The following is a 17,500-nucleotide window of genomic DNA, read 5'->3' as shown; positions in this document are numbered from 1 at the left end:
TAGTGTGAGAGTCCAGTCCATAGTGGATCTAACATAATATTGTGAAAGTCCAGTCCATAGAGGATTTAACATAATATTGTGAGAGTCCAGTCCATAGTGGATCTAACATAATAGTGAGAGTCCAGTCCATAGTGGATCTAACATAATAGTGTGAGAGTCCAGTCCATAGTGTATCTAACATAATAGTGTGAGAGTCCAGTCCATAGTGGATCTAACATAATAGTGTGAGAGTCCAGTCCATAGTGGATCTAACATAATAGTGTGAGAGTCCAGTCCATAGTGGATCTAACATAATAGTGAGAGTCCAGTCCATAGTGGATCTAACATAATAGTGTGAGAGTCCAGTCCATAGTGGATATAACATAATAGTGAGAGTCCAGTCCATAGTGGATATAACATAATAGTGTGAGAGTCCAGTCCATAGTGGATCTAACATAATATTGTGAGAGTCCAGTCCATAGAGGATCTAACATAATAGTGAGAGTCCAGTCCACAGTGGATCTAACATAATAGTGTGAGAGTCCAGTCCATAGTGGATCTAACATAATATTGTGAGAGTCCAGTCCATAGTGGATCTAACATAATAGTGTGAGAGTCCAGTCCATAGTGGATCTAACATAATAGTGTGAGAGTCCAGTCCATGGTCGATCTAACATAATAGTGAGAGTCCAGTCCATAGTGGATCTAACATAATAGTGTGAGAGTCCTGCTATTGCTTATTTCTCTGCCGAGCTGAAGGAGTGAATTGGCAGACTGGGTTGGATGAGGTCTAGGGTAAAACATAGTTCTACATTCTCCATATTGAAAGCTGGCAAACATTTGACTGTTCATTTTGTATATAGAATGCTGCATTCTCACTGTCCTGCTTAACTTGTTGGGCAACTGTGAACATGTTGAGGCCCTCAGTTACCCAGACACATGAATATCCTATTTACCTGACACTAGTATAAAGTCTACTATCTTTGATAACTGATCTTTTGTTGTTGCTAAACATCTTGTATTAGATTTCATAAGACAGTCCCTTCAGGATTTCACATGAGGACTTTGAATATGACCAATGTATGATCCTGTAACTACTTGGTATCGGATTAATACCTACATTTTGGTATCATTCAAAACTAATGTAAAGTATCAAAGAAGAGAACAATAAGTGATTATTACATTTTAACAGAAGTGTAGATAGAACATGTTAAAAGAGAAGGTAAGCCGATATTAACAGTAAATGAACAAGTAGATTAATAATCATTTTTACAGTTTGTCCTTAATAATGTGTACAAAATAATAGGTGTATAAATGACACAATATGTTACTGCATATGTCAGCAGACTAATTGGGAGTCTTTGTTTGTTTACTTACTACTAAAAGACAAGTTGTCTAGTATGTTCACTACTTTATTTAAGGACTAAATTACAATAATAAACATATGTTTCATGTATCGTAAGATTTTTTGTTAAAATAAAGCCAATAATGCAATTTTTTGTGGTACCCTTTATTAAGAAAAGTAACGAAAAGTATCAAAATACATTTGGGTACCGGTACCAAAATATTGGTATCGGGTCAACACTAGTTTGAAGTTTGCCTGCTCAATATTATCCATCTGGTTGTTCTTTGTACTAAGTGTTAATGGGATAGAAAGCAGAGAGAGGAATACAAAACTGCAATATGACAATCTTTCACTCAATATTTATTGTGTATTTTATTATTTTAATGGAAACGACAACACTTTGATAGTAAAATGTTTATTTTGCAAGTTCATGCCCTATGAATGTGACATACCATGATATGGGACACACAGTCTAAATACAAAGGGTTGGATAAGAGCACCAAGACCACCACCGTTGTGTCAATGTAATAATACGGCGTGAGAGGATTACAATGGGAGTTTCTATTGAAGACGATATTCAAGAAGGGCTTTTTCTTAACCAAACAAACGGATTTCAGTTGCCTGGGAACAAGTAGAAGTTCTTTGTCAGAGACACTCTGTCTCTATTTGGCATCTGTCCGTACTTTAAGTCAGACTCTTCAAAGCGTTGCGTGACCTGTGAGGGTGGAACAAAATGTGTGATCAGCTGTTTGATTTACTCTGCACCACAAAACATGTTGATTTCTACCGTCCAATTCAGTCCTAATCACTAGAATAAAGATGAGTTGACTGTCAAAATATTATGAGAATAAAGTAACAAAAAATTTTCATAATTAGAAAAAAATTTTTTATAAAGTTGTACTTTTCCAAAACATGAAGTGCCAATATTACGAAAAGTCAGGAATTTTCCCGAATAAATTCAGAATTTTTGAGGAATTCAATTGTAATTTATGAGAAAAAAGTCATACTTTTATGATAGATCAATTTTATGTGAATAATTTTTTTTCTAAATAAAACTTTTACAGGAATAAATGAGCAATTTTACAATAAAAAAATTCCAAAGTTTTGTGATATTTCAATGAGTATTCATACTTTTTTAAATTAATTTTATGAGAGCATAATTAGATTTTTCTAAGAAGAAAAATATACTTTTACAAGAATAAAATATACTTCAACAAAAAAGGTCAACGCCGGTGTCAGAATAAGTTATGAATTATACAAAACGTAAATTTTGAAAGAGGATTAGAGTGGAATTTTACAAGAATCAAGTCATACAGAATGTTATTTGAATAAAATTGTAAAGAAAAAAACTATGAAATATCACAAATGTTTATTGTCTATTGTGAGCTAACTGTGGTGATGAATTTCCCCCAGGGATCAATAAAGTACTTTCTATTCTATTCTATTCTATTCTAATCTTGTAACTTTAAACTTTTGTCTTGTACTGTAATTATATGCAAACATAGATATGAGTAGGCAACACCTACCATTTTGAACAGCTCCTCGATGTGTTCCTCACGTGCATGATTGTTCAGCACATCAACAAGATGCCCAAAAAAGACTGAACCCGTCTCCGGGTTTGTGTATGACACCGTATCTGCAGGGAAGAAACAATAATCATTGACTTCATACATTTACCCCCCTTGGTGCGCTTCTTGCTTAAATCAATGTTTTTCAACCAGTCTGGTGTGCCGTGGGAGATTATCTAATTCCACCTATTCTACCTTATATTTTATGCAAACCAGTAATTATAGTCTGCAAATGATGTGTTGTTGTTGAGTGTCTGTGCTGTCTAGAGCTCGGCAGAGTAACCGTGTAATACTCTTCCATATCAGTAGGTGGCAGCCGGTAGCTAATTGCTTTGTAGATGTCGGAAACAGCGGGAGGCAGCATGCAGGTAAAAAGGTGTCTAATGCTTAAACCAAAAATAAACAAAAGGTGAGTGCCCCTCAGAAAAGGCTTTGAAGCTTAGAAAAGGCAATGCAGAACGAAACTAAAACTGAACTGGCTACAAAGTAAACAAAACCAGAATGCTGGACGACAGCAAAGACTTACTGTGGAGCAAAGACAAAGTACATCCGAACATTTCAATTCAAGTTTATTATTCTTTGGTCAATCGTCAACAAAATAAACAAACAGTTGTACATTCTTAAATTGAAAATGAAAATGTTGCAGACCGAAAGGGTTTAGGCTGAAGTTGAACACTTATTGCGCCTAACCCTATAAACAATGTCAAGTAAAAAATAAACTTCCGAAAATTATTGAATGTCCATTGTACAACATATTATAAATACACATTATACATAACATAAACACAGTTCAATTATATACACAGTAAAGGCATGTGAAATATCCTTGTAGACATGTTAAACCTTTGTACCAATTTATATACTATATACAAACAATTGTACTTCCATTATTATTTATAACCCACATTTAGTATTTGAATTAACATTGATCATAGTATTAACTACTGTGTTGATTCTAGAGTGATATATTTTTTCAAGACATTGGTCTTAAAGTGTTTTTTAAATGTGTGAATGGAACTGGAACATTTTAAGGAATAATCCAAGCTCTTCCACAGTTGAACCCCCCTGACAGAAACACATCTACTTTTTAAGCTTGTTCTTATCTTAGCTTTCTGGAAGACAGCTGAACCTCTGAGGTCATAGGGATTCTCTCTGGGTTTAAACCTCTCCTGTAGACACCCAGGCAGCATGTGGTTATGAGCTTTGTACGTCACAATAGCAGTGTTGAGGTCAACAAGATCGTGCAGTTTTAATGTTTTTAATTTAATAAACAGAGCATTGGTATGGTCATGATAATCTGCATAATTTACAATTCTAATCGCTTTCTTTTGAAGTAAGAATATAGATTTAATGTTTGTTTTGTAATTGTTACCCCAGATTTCGACACAATAATTAAGATAAGGGAGTACAAAAGAATTATATAACATGATAAGAGCCTTTTGATTTACGGAGTTTTTTATTTTATGTAACATAGCAATATTTTTTGCCATCTTTGTCTTAAGTATATTTATGTGCAGTTTCCAATTTAATTTATCATCTATATGGATTCCCAAAAATTTTGTTGAATACACCCTTTCTATCTCCATATCATCAATTCTTATATGACACTGTTTGTTATTTTTCCTATTTCCAAAAATTATATATTTTGTTTTATTTAGGTTGATTGATAGTTTATTGGCATCAAACCATTGCTTTAGTATGTGGAGTTCACTCTCTACAGTCCCTAAGAGATGGCCAAGGTCTTGCCCAGAACAGTACAGACTTGTATCATCAGCAAAGAGAATACAGTTGAGTTTTTTAAAGATTTTACAGATATCATTAATGTACAATAAAAACAATTTTGGTCCCAATACAGAACCTTGGGGTACTCCATGTGTTATAATCTTTTTATCTGAATCTACATTATTCATATGCACGTACTGTTCTCTGCCACCAAGATAACTTTTCAACCAATCATGCCTCTAAAACCATACCTCTGCATTTTGTTTAAAAGCAATGTATGATCGATGGTGTCAAAGGCCTTGCTCAGGTCAATAAAAACGCCAACAACAAACTCCCTCTTATCAATTGCAGTGGTTACCTCCTCAACTAGTTCCATCACTGCCATGGAAGAGGACCTGTTTGGTCGAAAGCCGTATTGGTGTTCACTTAGCAAGTGATGCTTGTCAATAAAACTGTCTAATCTTGACACAAATAATTTTTCAAGGATTTTTGAAAATTGTGAGAGTATAGAAATAGGCCTATAGTTGGTGAACTGATGCTTATCTCCACTTTTGAAGATGGGAATAACTTTTGCCGTTTTCATTTTCTTTGGGAAAACACCTTTTATAAAAGAAATATTACATACATAAGTGAAGGGAACAGCTATAAAATCAACAATTTCCCTGATCAGAGAAAAGTCCAAGTCACAGCAGTCTGTTGACTTCTTGTTTTCTTGAGAATTTACAATTTCTGTGATTTCACTTTCATGGACGGGGGAAATAAAAAACGATTCTAAGTTGCTTTGAATGGTATGTTCATTACATTTGACAGTGTTTTCGGGTTGTACAATTTCATTTGCTAAATTAGGTCCAACATTCACAAAGAAAGTGTTAAAAGCATCCGTTATTTCCTTAGAGTCATTTATAGTTTGATTATTTTCTATGAAATAGCTTGGATGTTCCTTATTTGTCATGTTTTTTTTAATGATACCATTCAAAACTTTCCACGTACCCTGGATGCTATTTTTATGTTGTTCTAATAGGTTACAGTAATATGTTCTTTTGCTGTGCTTTATTATTTGTGTTAACTTATTTTTATACGTTTTATATTTGTGTTCAGTTTCTTTGGTTCTGTGCTTTAAATGTCTTCTGTAAAGATAATTTTTCTTTTTGCAGGACTTCAATAGTCCCTTTGTGATCCATGGTTTGTCCTTAACAGTGCTGTCCTTAATGTAATGTTTTTTCATTGGACAGTGCTTATCATACAATGTTATGAAAATGTTGAGAAAATGTTTGTATGCCTCATCTGGGTCTGTGGAGGTGTAAACCTCCCCCCAGTCTTGAGCACATAACTCAGACTTGAATGCTGCCATAGTTTCTGGCGTTTGATGTCTAACAAATCTATATTGAACTGCTTTTTTGGTCCCTCTCTGATCAAAGAAATTGTGGAAAATACTGAATACAGGTAGATATGATCACTTATGTCATTGAGTAGTAGTCCTGCTGTTATTTGATTCTCAGGTTGATTGGTGAAAATGTTATCTATCAGTGTGGCAAAGTCTACTGTTATTCTGGTAGGTTTTATGATAAGGGGAAAAAAATTATTACTGTACAATCCTGTTATAAAATCGGTTGTTTTGGTACTGTCCATGGGATTCAGAAGATTAATATTAAAATCACCGCACACAATATGGAGCTTGTTTGACTTATTAAACAAATAGTCCAATTTTTGATTAAATGTGTCTAGACATGATCCAGGTGTTCTATAAACACAACTAACATTTTTTTTTATTTTATTTTTCTACTTCAATTTCTACAGTAATACATTCAAAAATTCCAGCTATAGCAGTTGATTTGCTGTCAATTTTCCAACATTTTAAATCATGATTTACAAAAAGTGCTACTCCTCCTCCCCTTTTTCCAACTCTGTTTGTGGTGAATAATTCATAACCATCCAATCTCATATCACAACACTTGTTCTCATCGAGCCAAGTCTCTGAGACTGCAACAATACTACATTTTTTGAACTGGCTCAGATATTCACTAATATTGTCAAAATTTTTATACAAGCTTCGGCTATTAAAATGTATTACAGTAAAAGATTTGTCCATATTCACACATTTAAATTGTTCGTCTGTGTAGTACTCACAGTTTCTGGTAATGTTATTGTAAAGATTGCAGTCTGGATCTATATCACTGCCAAACTAATTTGAATTACAGTTATAATTGATGTTGTCATAAAAATCTAGTTGAATATGATTATAATTATTATACAGTTCTCTACTATGAATATTATCAGTACTTCTACATTCAGATTCCTTATTACCAATGTTAGTAAAGATATTTTTTAATTCACTTTCCATTATATTTTAATTCATTTTTCTTTGTACAAATGACACATTTGTATCCACCTCCAGTGAAACATTTACACTAAACACACACACACACTTAATATGATTATATAGTTCAAGTCTTAAACTCACTGTGACTCATAAACACACTTTGTTGATGAGACCGTTATGGAGAGTCTTTATACGCCTTGATGTAGCTGTCTGCCTCGGCTACTGTTCCGAGCCAAACGCGGATGCCGTCCGTCTGTGTGATGCGGAGCTTGGCTGGGTAAAGTAGCGAGGGTTTGAGTCCCATCTTGTACAATGACGCCATCACAGTCCGGTAAGCCCTCCGCTGATTCACTACCTCTGGAGAGTAGTCCTCGTACACTCTGAACGTGTGCCCGTGATATTGCAGCGTACCCCTCTTCCTTGCCTCCCGAATCAGCAGGTCTTTGCTCTAGAAGCGATGAAAGGAAAGCAGGATAGGTCGGGGCTTGTCCCCGTGCCTCGGCTTGGGAGCCAGGCTGCGATGAGCGCGGTCCAGCTCAGGTGGAGAGGCGAATACTTCCTCACCAAGTACTTCTTTCAGCAGCATGGAGAAAAACTTGGTAGGTTGCGGGCCTTCTATCCCTTCGGGTAAGCCAACTAGCCGGGCATTACTCCGCCTGCTCCTTCCCTCCAGGTCGGTGAGCTTAGCCTTTAGCTTCTGGTTGTCAGTCTGTAGCATGTCACAAACAGCCTCCACCTGCTCCAATCGCTGATGTATCGAATCGGCATTTTCTTCCAGAGAGGACAGTCTGTGGTTATGACTGTTGACTGTGTTTTGAAGTCCGTCCAGTTTCTCGTTCACCTCGTTAAAGGATGTTTTAAGCTCCGTTAGCAAGGTTGATCTATGGTCCGACAGTATGGCTATCAGCTCAGCCTTGCTAACGGCTGCAGCATCGACCTCTGCCTTCTCTTGTGGTTTTGCAGATTTGGGAGGCATTATCGTGGTGAAGCAAGTTTTTTATGAGTCGTAGTAGTAAAAAATAAATTTACCAGCGGTTAGATGCTCGTAAAATACAGGTCGGGTGCATGTCAAAAAGGTAGAGTTTAAGCAGGAGCTGGAGGCTAACACGTCTTCACGCCAAGCGTCCTCAACCGGAAGATCCCATGCTGATCAACATGACATGACAATCAACAATGTCCCCATAAAGAAGGATAAAAACAACTGAAATATTCTTGATTGCTAAAACAAAGTAGTTGCGGGAAATATCGCTCAATGGAAGACATGAAACTGCTACAGGAAAATACCAAAAAAAGAGAAAAAGCCAAGAACTAAAAGACTACACACAAGAAAACACATGATGTGACAGGTGGTGACAGTACAAGAGTTATATTGATGCATGCTTGGTTATGCTTTAAAGTCATGTTCAACAATTGCGGCGACGACTTTTTACTGTCAACAGAGTTTCATTTTTTAAATGATGTCTGCTGGTGGTGTGCCTCTGGATTTTTTCAACACAAAAAATTTGCCTTTGCTCAAAAAAGGTTGAAAAACACTGGCTTGAATGGTATAAAAAATCTGAGTGTGTCCCAAATGTGTCACAGCGAGCCATGTGACGTATTTTGGGCGCCGAGCAAAGTAAACGGGAAGAATGTCGGGGTAGCGTACGAAAGAGAGCTAATAAGCGCTAAAAATTCCACCAAAATGTTTGATAACTTGAAAAGTTTTAAGGACAGAATGGAAAATAAAAGAGTGTGTTTCAAGTCTTTCAGTATGGGTTTAAACCCCTCCATAGTACCGAGTTGTAGTACCTGGGAGTCCACTTGAACTGCAGACAACAGCAAAGTCGTATACAAGAAGGGCATGAGCAGACTCTTTTTCCTCAGGAAGCTTAGATCCTTGAGTACTTGAGTTGGTTGAAGTCATAGTTAACAAACAGAACATTCTCTGTAAATGTTGCTGGGTCTGAATCATTTGCTGCTCCCTTGACATGTGGGGTCCCACAGGTCTCAGTTTTAGGACCCCTGCTGTTTTCTATTTATGTACTTCCCCTGGGCTTAATCCTAAAGCTATGTCTACACTAAGTCATTTAACGTTTAATTATTTAGTTTAAGCCCTGTTTCAGCCACGCTAAACCAGCGTTTAAGAATGGCCTTCCCAAAGTCCTGACTTAAACGTGTGGACAATGCTGAAGAAACAAGTCCATGTCAGAAAACCAACACATTTAACTGCACCAATTTAGTGGTCAAAATTTCAAGTAGAAGCTTGTGGATGGCTACCAAAAGCGTCTTATTGCAGTGAAACTTGCCAAGGGACATGTAAGCAAATATTAATATTGCTGTATGTATACTTTTGACCCAGCAGATTTGCTCACATTTTCAGTAGACCCATAATAAATTCATGAAAGAAGCAAACTTCATGAATGTTTTTTGTGACCAACAAGTATGTGCTCCAATCACTCTATCACAAAAAAATAAGAGTTGTAGAAATGATTGGAAACTCAAGGCAGCCATGACATTATGTTCTTTACAAGTGTATGTACAATTTTGACCACGACTATATATATATATATATATAGCCGCCGACCGCATCTATGATCGGGTGAAGTCCTTCGTCGCTCCGTCGATCGCTGGAATGCAGATGAGCACGGGTGTTGATGAGCAGATGAGGACTGGCTGGCGTAGGTGGATAGCTAATGTTTTTAGCATAGCTCTGTGAGGTCCCGTAGCTAAGTTAGCTTCAATGGCGTCGTTAGCAGCAGCATTGTTAAGCTTCGCCAGGCTGGAAAGCATTAACCAAGTAGTTACAGGTCCATGGTTTAATAGTGTTGTTGATTTTCTGTCTATCTTCCCAGTCAGGGGTTTATTTCTTTTGTTTCTATCTGCAGTTAAGCCCAATGCTATCACGTTAGCTCCGTAGCATAGCTCTGTGAGGTCCCGTAGCTAAGTTAGCTTCAATGGCGTCGTTAGCAACAGCATTGTTAAGCTTCGCCAGGCTGGAAAGCATTAACAGTGTAGTTACAGGTCCATGGTTTAATAGTATTCTTGATTTTCTGTCCATCCTTCCAGTCAGGGGCTTATTTCTTTTGTTTCTATCTGCATTTAAGCCCGATGCTATCACGTTAGCTCCGTAGCTAAAGTGCTTCGCCGATGTATTGTCGTGGAGATAAGTCACTGTGAATGTCCATTTCGCGTTCTCGACTCTCATTTTCAAGAGGATATAGTATCCGAGGTGGTTTAAAATACAAATCCGTGATCCACAATAGAAAAAGGAGAAAGTGTGGAATCCAATGAGCCAGCTTGTACCTAAGTTACGGTCAGAGCGAAAAAAGATACGTCCTGCACTGCACTCTAGTCCTTCACTCTCACGTTCCTCATCCACTAATCTTTCATCCTCGCTCAAATTAATGGGGTAATCGTCGCTTTCTCGGTCCGAATTGCTCTCGCTGCTGGTGTAAACAATGGGGAAATGTGAGGAGCCTTTCAACCTGTGACGTCACGCTACTTCCGGTACAGGCAAGGCTTTTTTTATCAGCGACCAAAACTTTATCGTCGATGTTCTCTACTAAATCCTTTCAGCAAAATTATGGCAATATTGCGAAATGATCAAGTATGACACATAGAATGGATCTGCTATCCCCGTTTAAATAAAAAAAATTCATTTTAGTAGGCCTTTAAATGATACTGTATATTTTAGTCTGTCCTTTGCCTGTATTTATTTATGGTGTACAGCCCTTTGTTTTTCAAGGACGGCGTGGCGAAGTTGGGAGAGTGGCCGTGCCAGCAATCTGAGGGTTACTGGTTCAATCCCCACCTTCTACCATCCTAGTCACGTCCGTTGTGTCCTTGAGCAAGACACTTCACCCTTGCTCCTGATGGGTCCTGGTTAGCGCCTTGCATGGCAGCTCCCGCCATCAGTGTGTGAATGTGTGTGTGAATGAGTGAATGTGGAAATAGTGTCAAAGCGCTTTGAGTTCCTTAAAAAAAGGTAGAAAAGCGCTATACAAGTACAACCCATTTACCGTTTACCATTTCAACTGTGGTTGTTTTTAAAGGGCTTCATAAATAAAGTTGGTATGGTATGGTAGGATGTCGTAAGCAACCGGCTGAAAAAATGTGCTGCTTGGAGTAAAGTGAAGGGTAAAGATTTCTTCTTTACCACATGTACTGAGATCAACACCATCTCTTTAGCTGACAGGGCAAACAAATTTGAGTGAAGTCCACCTGTTGTCTTTTTGACTCCCCATGTAATCTGCGCCTATACGTTATCAACCTTGCACTTTGGAAGCAGCACTGACCAGGGGTGCAGGAGAGAAAGGCGATGAAGTCTTTCTCTTTGTGCATGTATCGCAGCCCGTTGTCGTCACTCGCTGAGGCGTTGTCACACACCAGATCTTTCTGCGCACCATCCCTGATGAACACCGTCCCGTTCTCACCTGAAATATACATAAACATCTACGTGACACAACAAGCTTACCACAGACGTTTGCATCCGGTCATTTGTGTTCATTCACCTCCTCTGCAGGCTTGGATGATGACGATCTTGGGTTTATTCTCCAGTGCTTTGCCCTTGTCGGAGGCCAGGTGCTTGAAAATGTTATCAATGAGGAAGACATCTTCTTCCTCGGTGGCCCCCTTCACTAATTGCCTGTAGCTCCAGTTGACACCGCCAACATGTCCCCGTTTCCCATGAGACATCATCACCACAAACACGCTGTCAGTGTCTTTGAGTTTGGGATGCTTGGAGAAGTCCCGCACGGCCTTATCTATTTGCTGCAGGAACCCAAACTCAAGTCAATACAATTTAAGACCACCGCCTCTTTCCTCCATTTATTTACCTTACCTTTGCTGTGCAGTCTCTGTATTTGACGACTTCATAACCAAAAGTCTGCAACAGCCTCTCCATGTTCTGCTCGTCTCTCACACCCCCTTTAAGGTTTGTCAGGTCACCCCTAAATGTTATATTGGTGATAAGCAGAGCCACGCGACTCTTCATGGACTCTGGAGTCACGGGGTAAATCTAGAAATGGGCAAAAGTGAACAAAACAAGTCGGCGTGTTAAAATATATTGTCAACTAAACTGGATGACTAGAACAAAGACCTCTGACAGACTGGTAGAATCTTCCATTCTGGCTTAGTTTATCTTAACTAATACAATACTCTGTCAGTGTTTTTCAACCACTGTGCCGCCGGAAATTATGCAACTTCACCTAATTGGTCCCAAAAAATATTTTTGGCAAATCAATAATTATAATCTGCAAATAATGTGCCGTTACTTAGTGTCTTTGCTGTGTAGAGCTTAGCAGTGTAGCCACGTAATACTCCATATCAGTAGGTGGCAGCAGGTAGTTAATTGCTTTGTAAAAGTTGGAATGTGTTGGGTGTGACCAGGATGGTTTGTTGTGATCCCAATATGTAGACCACAGCGGGAGGCAGTGTGCAGGTAAAAAGGTATGTAATGCTTAAACCAAAAATGAACAAAAGGAAAAGGCATTGAAGCATAGGGAAGGCTATGCAAAACACAAATAAAACTGAACTGGCTACAAAGTAAACAGAAACAGAATGTTGGACGACAGCAAAAACTTACGGCATCCACAATCAACAATGTCCACACAAAGAAAGATAGCAACAACTTAAATAGCCTTGCTTGCTAACACAAAGCAGGTGTGGGGAATAGCGCTCAAAGGAAGACGTGAAACTGCTACAGGAAAACACCAACAAAGCAGGAAGGGCCAACAAAATAACAGCGCAAGACAAAAAAACTAAAGCACTCCACAGGAAAACACCAACAAACTCAAAATAAGGCACGACAACCTGGTGGAGTTTCATTTTTTAACGTTTTCTGCTGGTAGTGTGCCCCCGGAATTTTAAATGAAAAAAATCGTGCCTTACCTCGTTTTTTTGGCAGCAGGTAGCTAATTGCTTTGTAGATGTCGGGGACATGGTTTGTCGTGATCACAATATGCGGGAGGCAGTGTGCAGGTAAAAAGGTATCTAATGCTTTAACCAAAAATAAACAAAAGGCGAGTGCCGCTAAGAAAATGCATTGAAGCTTAGGGAAGGCTATGCAAAACTAAACTAAAACTGAAGTGGCTGCAAAGTAAACAAAAACAGAATGCTGGACGACAGCAAAGACTTACAGCGTGTGGAGCAGACGGCGTCCACAAAGTACATTCGAACATGACATGACAATCAACAATGTCCACACAAAGAAGGATAAAAACAAGTGAAATAGTCTTGATTGCTAAAACAAAGTAGATGCGGGAAATATCGCTCAAAGGAAGACATGAAACTGCTACAGGAAAATACCAACAAAAGAGGAAATGCCACCAAAATAGACAAGACAAGAACTAAAACACTACACACAGGAAAACACCAAAAAACTCAAAATAAATCAGGGCGTGATGTGGCAGCCGGTAGCTAGTTGCTTTGTAGATGTGGGAAACAGCGGGAGGCAGTGTGCAGGTAAAAATGTGTCTAATGCTTAAACCAAAAATAAACAAAAGGTAAGTGCCCCTAAGAAAAGGCATTGAATTTAGGGAAGGCTATGCAGAATGAAACTAAAACTGAACTGGCTACAAAGGAAAATAGAATGCTGGACGACAGCAAAGACTTACTTTGGAGCAAAGACAATGTACATCCGAACATGACATGACAATCAACAATGTCCACACAAAGAAGGATAAAAACAACTGAAATATTCTTGATTGCTAAAACAAAGTAGATGCAGGAAATATCGCTCAAAGGAAGACATGAAACTGCTACAGGAAATTACCAACAAAAGAGAAAAAGCCACCAAAATAGGAGCGCAAGACAAGAAGTAAAACACTACACACAGGAAAACAGCAAAAAAGTCCAAATAAGTCAGGGTGTGATGTGACAGGTGGTGACAGTACACCTACTTTGAGACAAGAGCTACAGTATATTGATGCATGCTTGGTTATGCTTTAAAGTAATATCCAACAATTGCGAAAACTGAGTTTCGTTTTTTAATGATTTCTGCTGGTGGTGTGCCTCTGGATATTTTCAATGAAAAAAATGTGCCTTGGCTCAAAACAGGTTGAAAAACACTGCTCTACAGTATAAGTTGTCCAGTTAGGTGCGTGTTCAATTTGGCATTATTCTCCCGTCACAGGCCTGTTCTCTGCAACACCTTTTCATCGTTCTTTTTCCAAGTCCTGGAATTTTGCACCCCAGCTGCCCCTGAATAGAAAAAACATACATTTGTTGACGATTGATGTTCCTTCAGTTGTATTTCTTTATACGTCTTCCTTTATTTAGGTTTGTAAGACTGAACGTATAAACATTACAGAATTATAACGTCTATTGTGAATTGACCTAAATAATGTCCAATGTGTATGTTCCATAAATATAAGGTTTATTAATACACACAGCAACCATTGCGCACACGTGGGTCAACACAACTAAACCTAAGGTGTAGCTTAATTGCCCTCTGCTGGTCAAATTTGGCGCTGCATGTATTCAACCAGTTTTGCTCGCCAGAGTTAAACAGCCCAAAACAACACGACCACAAATACAAAATACATCAGCAATTTCAATACGTTCATACTTTGTTGTCTAGTCCGATTTTCGCAATTAATTTCGATTTTTTTTCAGGGTCGATAGAGCCATCTTTTTCTACTTACCCACTGCTGCTTCATTGTGAGCCACCCTGTTTTGAGTGGTTTCATTATGCCGATTTTGGTGTTTTTCGGCAGGCCAAATTACAAGCTTTGGCCGGCCAGATGTGACCCGCGGGCCGCCAGTTGACTAGCCCTGGCTTACACTATATTACTCTTACTATATGCCCCACTTCAATGCTTTGCTAAGTTTAGACCCCTTTACTAGGCTAATTAGGTCATGAAAAAATTACGTGTTATAAAAAAGTTGTAGGTATTTTAGCAAAAATAATTCAAGTTGAATGTGTTATTCACTTGTAATACAAACAAGTCTTTAATTAGTCTCACTGAAACTAAAAAAAAAATGCATTCAACTTGCTTTGTAGTACAAACTCACCTTTAAATGACTGAGTGGGGAGGCCCAATTTCTTAAAAAACTCCGGGTCATGTTTTTTAAGGTAATCCATCATCTTCCAGCTTGCATCATCACTTTTGCCCCTCACCATGTCAATCAGATTACGAGCCATGTTTCTTCTGGTTGGGTTCCCCTCAAGAAGGGCTTCATGTTCCCCGTCGCTCAGGACTTTGTTGGTCAAAAGATCGTCCAGAATATTTTCCATTACTGCCCTGCTCATGTTAGCCGCAAAGTCTGACCTCACTTTGAAAAGTTCCTCTGTTAAAAAAGAAGCACAATAACTTCACGCAGCTCATCAAATATGTTCCTGTAGATCAGGATCCATTAAAGGCCTACTGAAACCCACTACTACCGACCACGCAGTCTGATAGTTTATACATCAATGATGAAATCTTAACATTGCAACACATGCCAATACGGCCGGGTTAACTTATAAAGTGCAATTTTAAATTTCCCGCGAAACTTCCGGTTGAAAACGTCTATGTATGATGACGTATGCGCGTGACGTCAATCATTGAAACGGAAGTATTGGGACCCATTGGATCAAATACAAAAAGCTCTGTTTTCATCGCAAAATTCCACAGTATTCTGGACATCTGTTTTGGTGAATCTTTTGCAATTTGTTTAATGAACAATGGAGACTGCAAAGAAGAAAGTCGTAGGTGGGATCGGTGTATTAGCGGCGGACTACAGCAACACAACCAGTAGGACTTTGAGATGGATAGCAGACGCGCTAGCCGCCGACCGCATCTATGATCGGGTGAAGTCCTTCGTCGCTCCGTCGATCGCTGGACTGCAGGTAAGCACGGGTGTTGATGAGCAGATGAGGGCTGGCTGGCGTAGGTGGAGAGCTAATGTTTTTAGCATAGCTCTGTGAGGTCCCGTAGCTAAGTTAGCTTCAATGGCGTCGTTAGCAACAGCATTGTTAAGCTTCGCCAGGCTGGAAAGCATTAACCGTGTAGTTACAGGTCCATGGTTTAATAGTATTGTTGATTTTCTGTCTATCCTTCCAGTCAGGGGTTTATTTCTTTTGTTTCTATCTGCAGTTAAGCCCGATGCTATCACGTTAGCTTCGTAACTAAAGTGCTTTGCCGATGTATTGTAGTGGGGATAAAAGTCACTGTGAATGTCCATTTCGCGTTCTCGACTCTCATTTTCAAGAGGATATAGTATCCGAGGTGGTTTAAAATACAAATCCGTGATCCACAATAGAAAAAGGAGAAAGTGTGGAATCCAATGAACCCTTGTACCTAAGTTACGGTCAGAGCGAAAAAAGATACATCCTGCACTGCACTCTAGTCCTTCACTCTCACGTTCCTCATCCACGAATCTTTCATCCTGGCTCAAATTAATGGGGTAATCGTAGCTTTCTCGGTCCGAATCGCTCTCGCTGCTGGTGTAAACAATGGGGAAATGTGAGGAGCCTTTCAACCTGTGACGTCACGCTACTTCCGGTACAGGCAAGGCTTTTTTTTATCAGCGACCAAAACTTTATTGTCGATGTTCTATACTAAATCCTTTCAGCAAAAATATGGCAATATCGCGAAATGATCAAGTATGACACATAGAATGGATCTGCTATCCCCGTTTAAATAAAAAAATGTCATTTCAGTAGGCCTTTAATAATAATAATGGATTAGATTTATATAGCGCTTTTCTAGACACTCAAAGCGCTTCAGAGAAGTGAGAACCCATCATTCATTCACACCTGGTGGTGGTAAGCTACTTTCATAGCCACAGCTGCCCTGGGGTAGACTGACGGAAGCGTGGCTGCCAATTTGCGCCTACTGCCCCTCCGACCACCACCTATCATTCATCATTCATTCACCAGTGTGAGCGGCACCGGGGGCAAGGGTGAAGTGTCCTGCCCAAGGACACAACGGCAGCGATTTTGGATGGTAAGAGGCGGGGAGCGAACCTGCAACCCTCAGGTTTCTGGCACGGTTGCTCTACCCACTACGCCACGCAGCCCCAAATTAATTAATTAATTAATTACGTGTTTTTCAACCTTTTTTTAGGTACTTGAACTCCTCCACTTGGGGCAGGTTCTCCTCCCCAACCCGGAGATGGCACTCCACCCTTTTCCGGGCGAGAAAAGGGTGGAGTTTTTCCCTATACATTACTGTAAATGAAAATACGCTACCAAAAAACAATGGTTCCATTTTTCTCTCTCTAGAAATGTGGTACCAAATAACAATGGTGCCGTTATTTTTTCCGTCTGGAAATACGGTACCAAAAAAACGGTGGTACCGTTTTTACATTTACAGTAATAAAGAATGGCAACTCAATTTTACTGTGATTTTTTTTTTTTTTTACATTACTGTAAATTGAAACATAGTACCACTGTCATTTTTATTCAAACAAATGAGTCTGCAGTTTTTTGTTGTTTTTTTAACCATAAAATCTGGGATTTTACATTGAATTACTATAAATGAAAAATTCTTGCAGTAAAATTGTGGTGACTGAACTGCCAGGTTTTTCTTTTCTTTTTTTTAACGTAAAATCTACGATTGTTAATTTTACAGTGCTTTACTGTATATGAAAAAAATAAATACG

The 17,500-nt window shown here is 38.8% G+C and overlaps 1 protein-coding gene across 2 annotated transcripts in view; it reads right to left on the bottom strand.

Moving 5' to 3' along the window:
- Window positions 1-1,697: 1,697 nt before the first annotated feature.
- Window positions 1,698-17,500, bottom strand: part of LOC133658343 (caspase a-like) — a 22,823-nt gene continuing 7,020 nt past the window's right edge. The window contains exons 2-8 of one of the 2 annotated variants that reach the window (XM_062060259.1): window positions 14,927-15,202; window positions 14,064-14,113; window positions 11,754-11,930; window positions 11,425-11,683; window positions 11,209-11,346; window positions 2,851-2,960; window positions 1,698-2,039 (exon numbers count right to left, since the gene is read on the bottom strand). In XM_062060259.1, coding sequence (XP_061916243.1) covers window positions 1,938-2,039; window positions 2,851-2,960; window positions 11,209-11,346; window positions 11,425-11,683; window positions 11,754-11,930; window positions 14,064-14,113; window positions 14,927-15,202 — 1,112 coding nt within the window. In that variant the 3' untranslated portion in view covers window positions 1,698-1,937. The remainder of the gene's footprint in view (window positions 2,040-2,850; window positions 2,961-11,208; window positions 11,347-11,424; window positions 11,684-11,753; window positions 11,931-14,063; window positions 14,114-14,926; window positions 15,203-17,500) is intronic. The other variant, XM_062060260.1, reaches the window with a different exon arrangement.

Source organism: Entelurus aequoreus, linkage group LG10 (assembly GCF_033978785.1).
Source record: "Entelurus aequoreus isolate RoL-2023_Sb linkage group LG10, RoL_Eaeq_v1.1, whole genome shotgun sequence".
Lineage (NCBI taxonomy): Eukaryota > Metazoa > Chordata > Actinopteri > Syngnathiformes > Syngnathidae > Entelurus > Entelurus aequoreus.
This window is presented reverse-complemented; position numbering and strand designations above follow the sequence as displayed.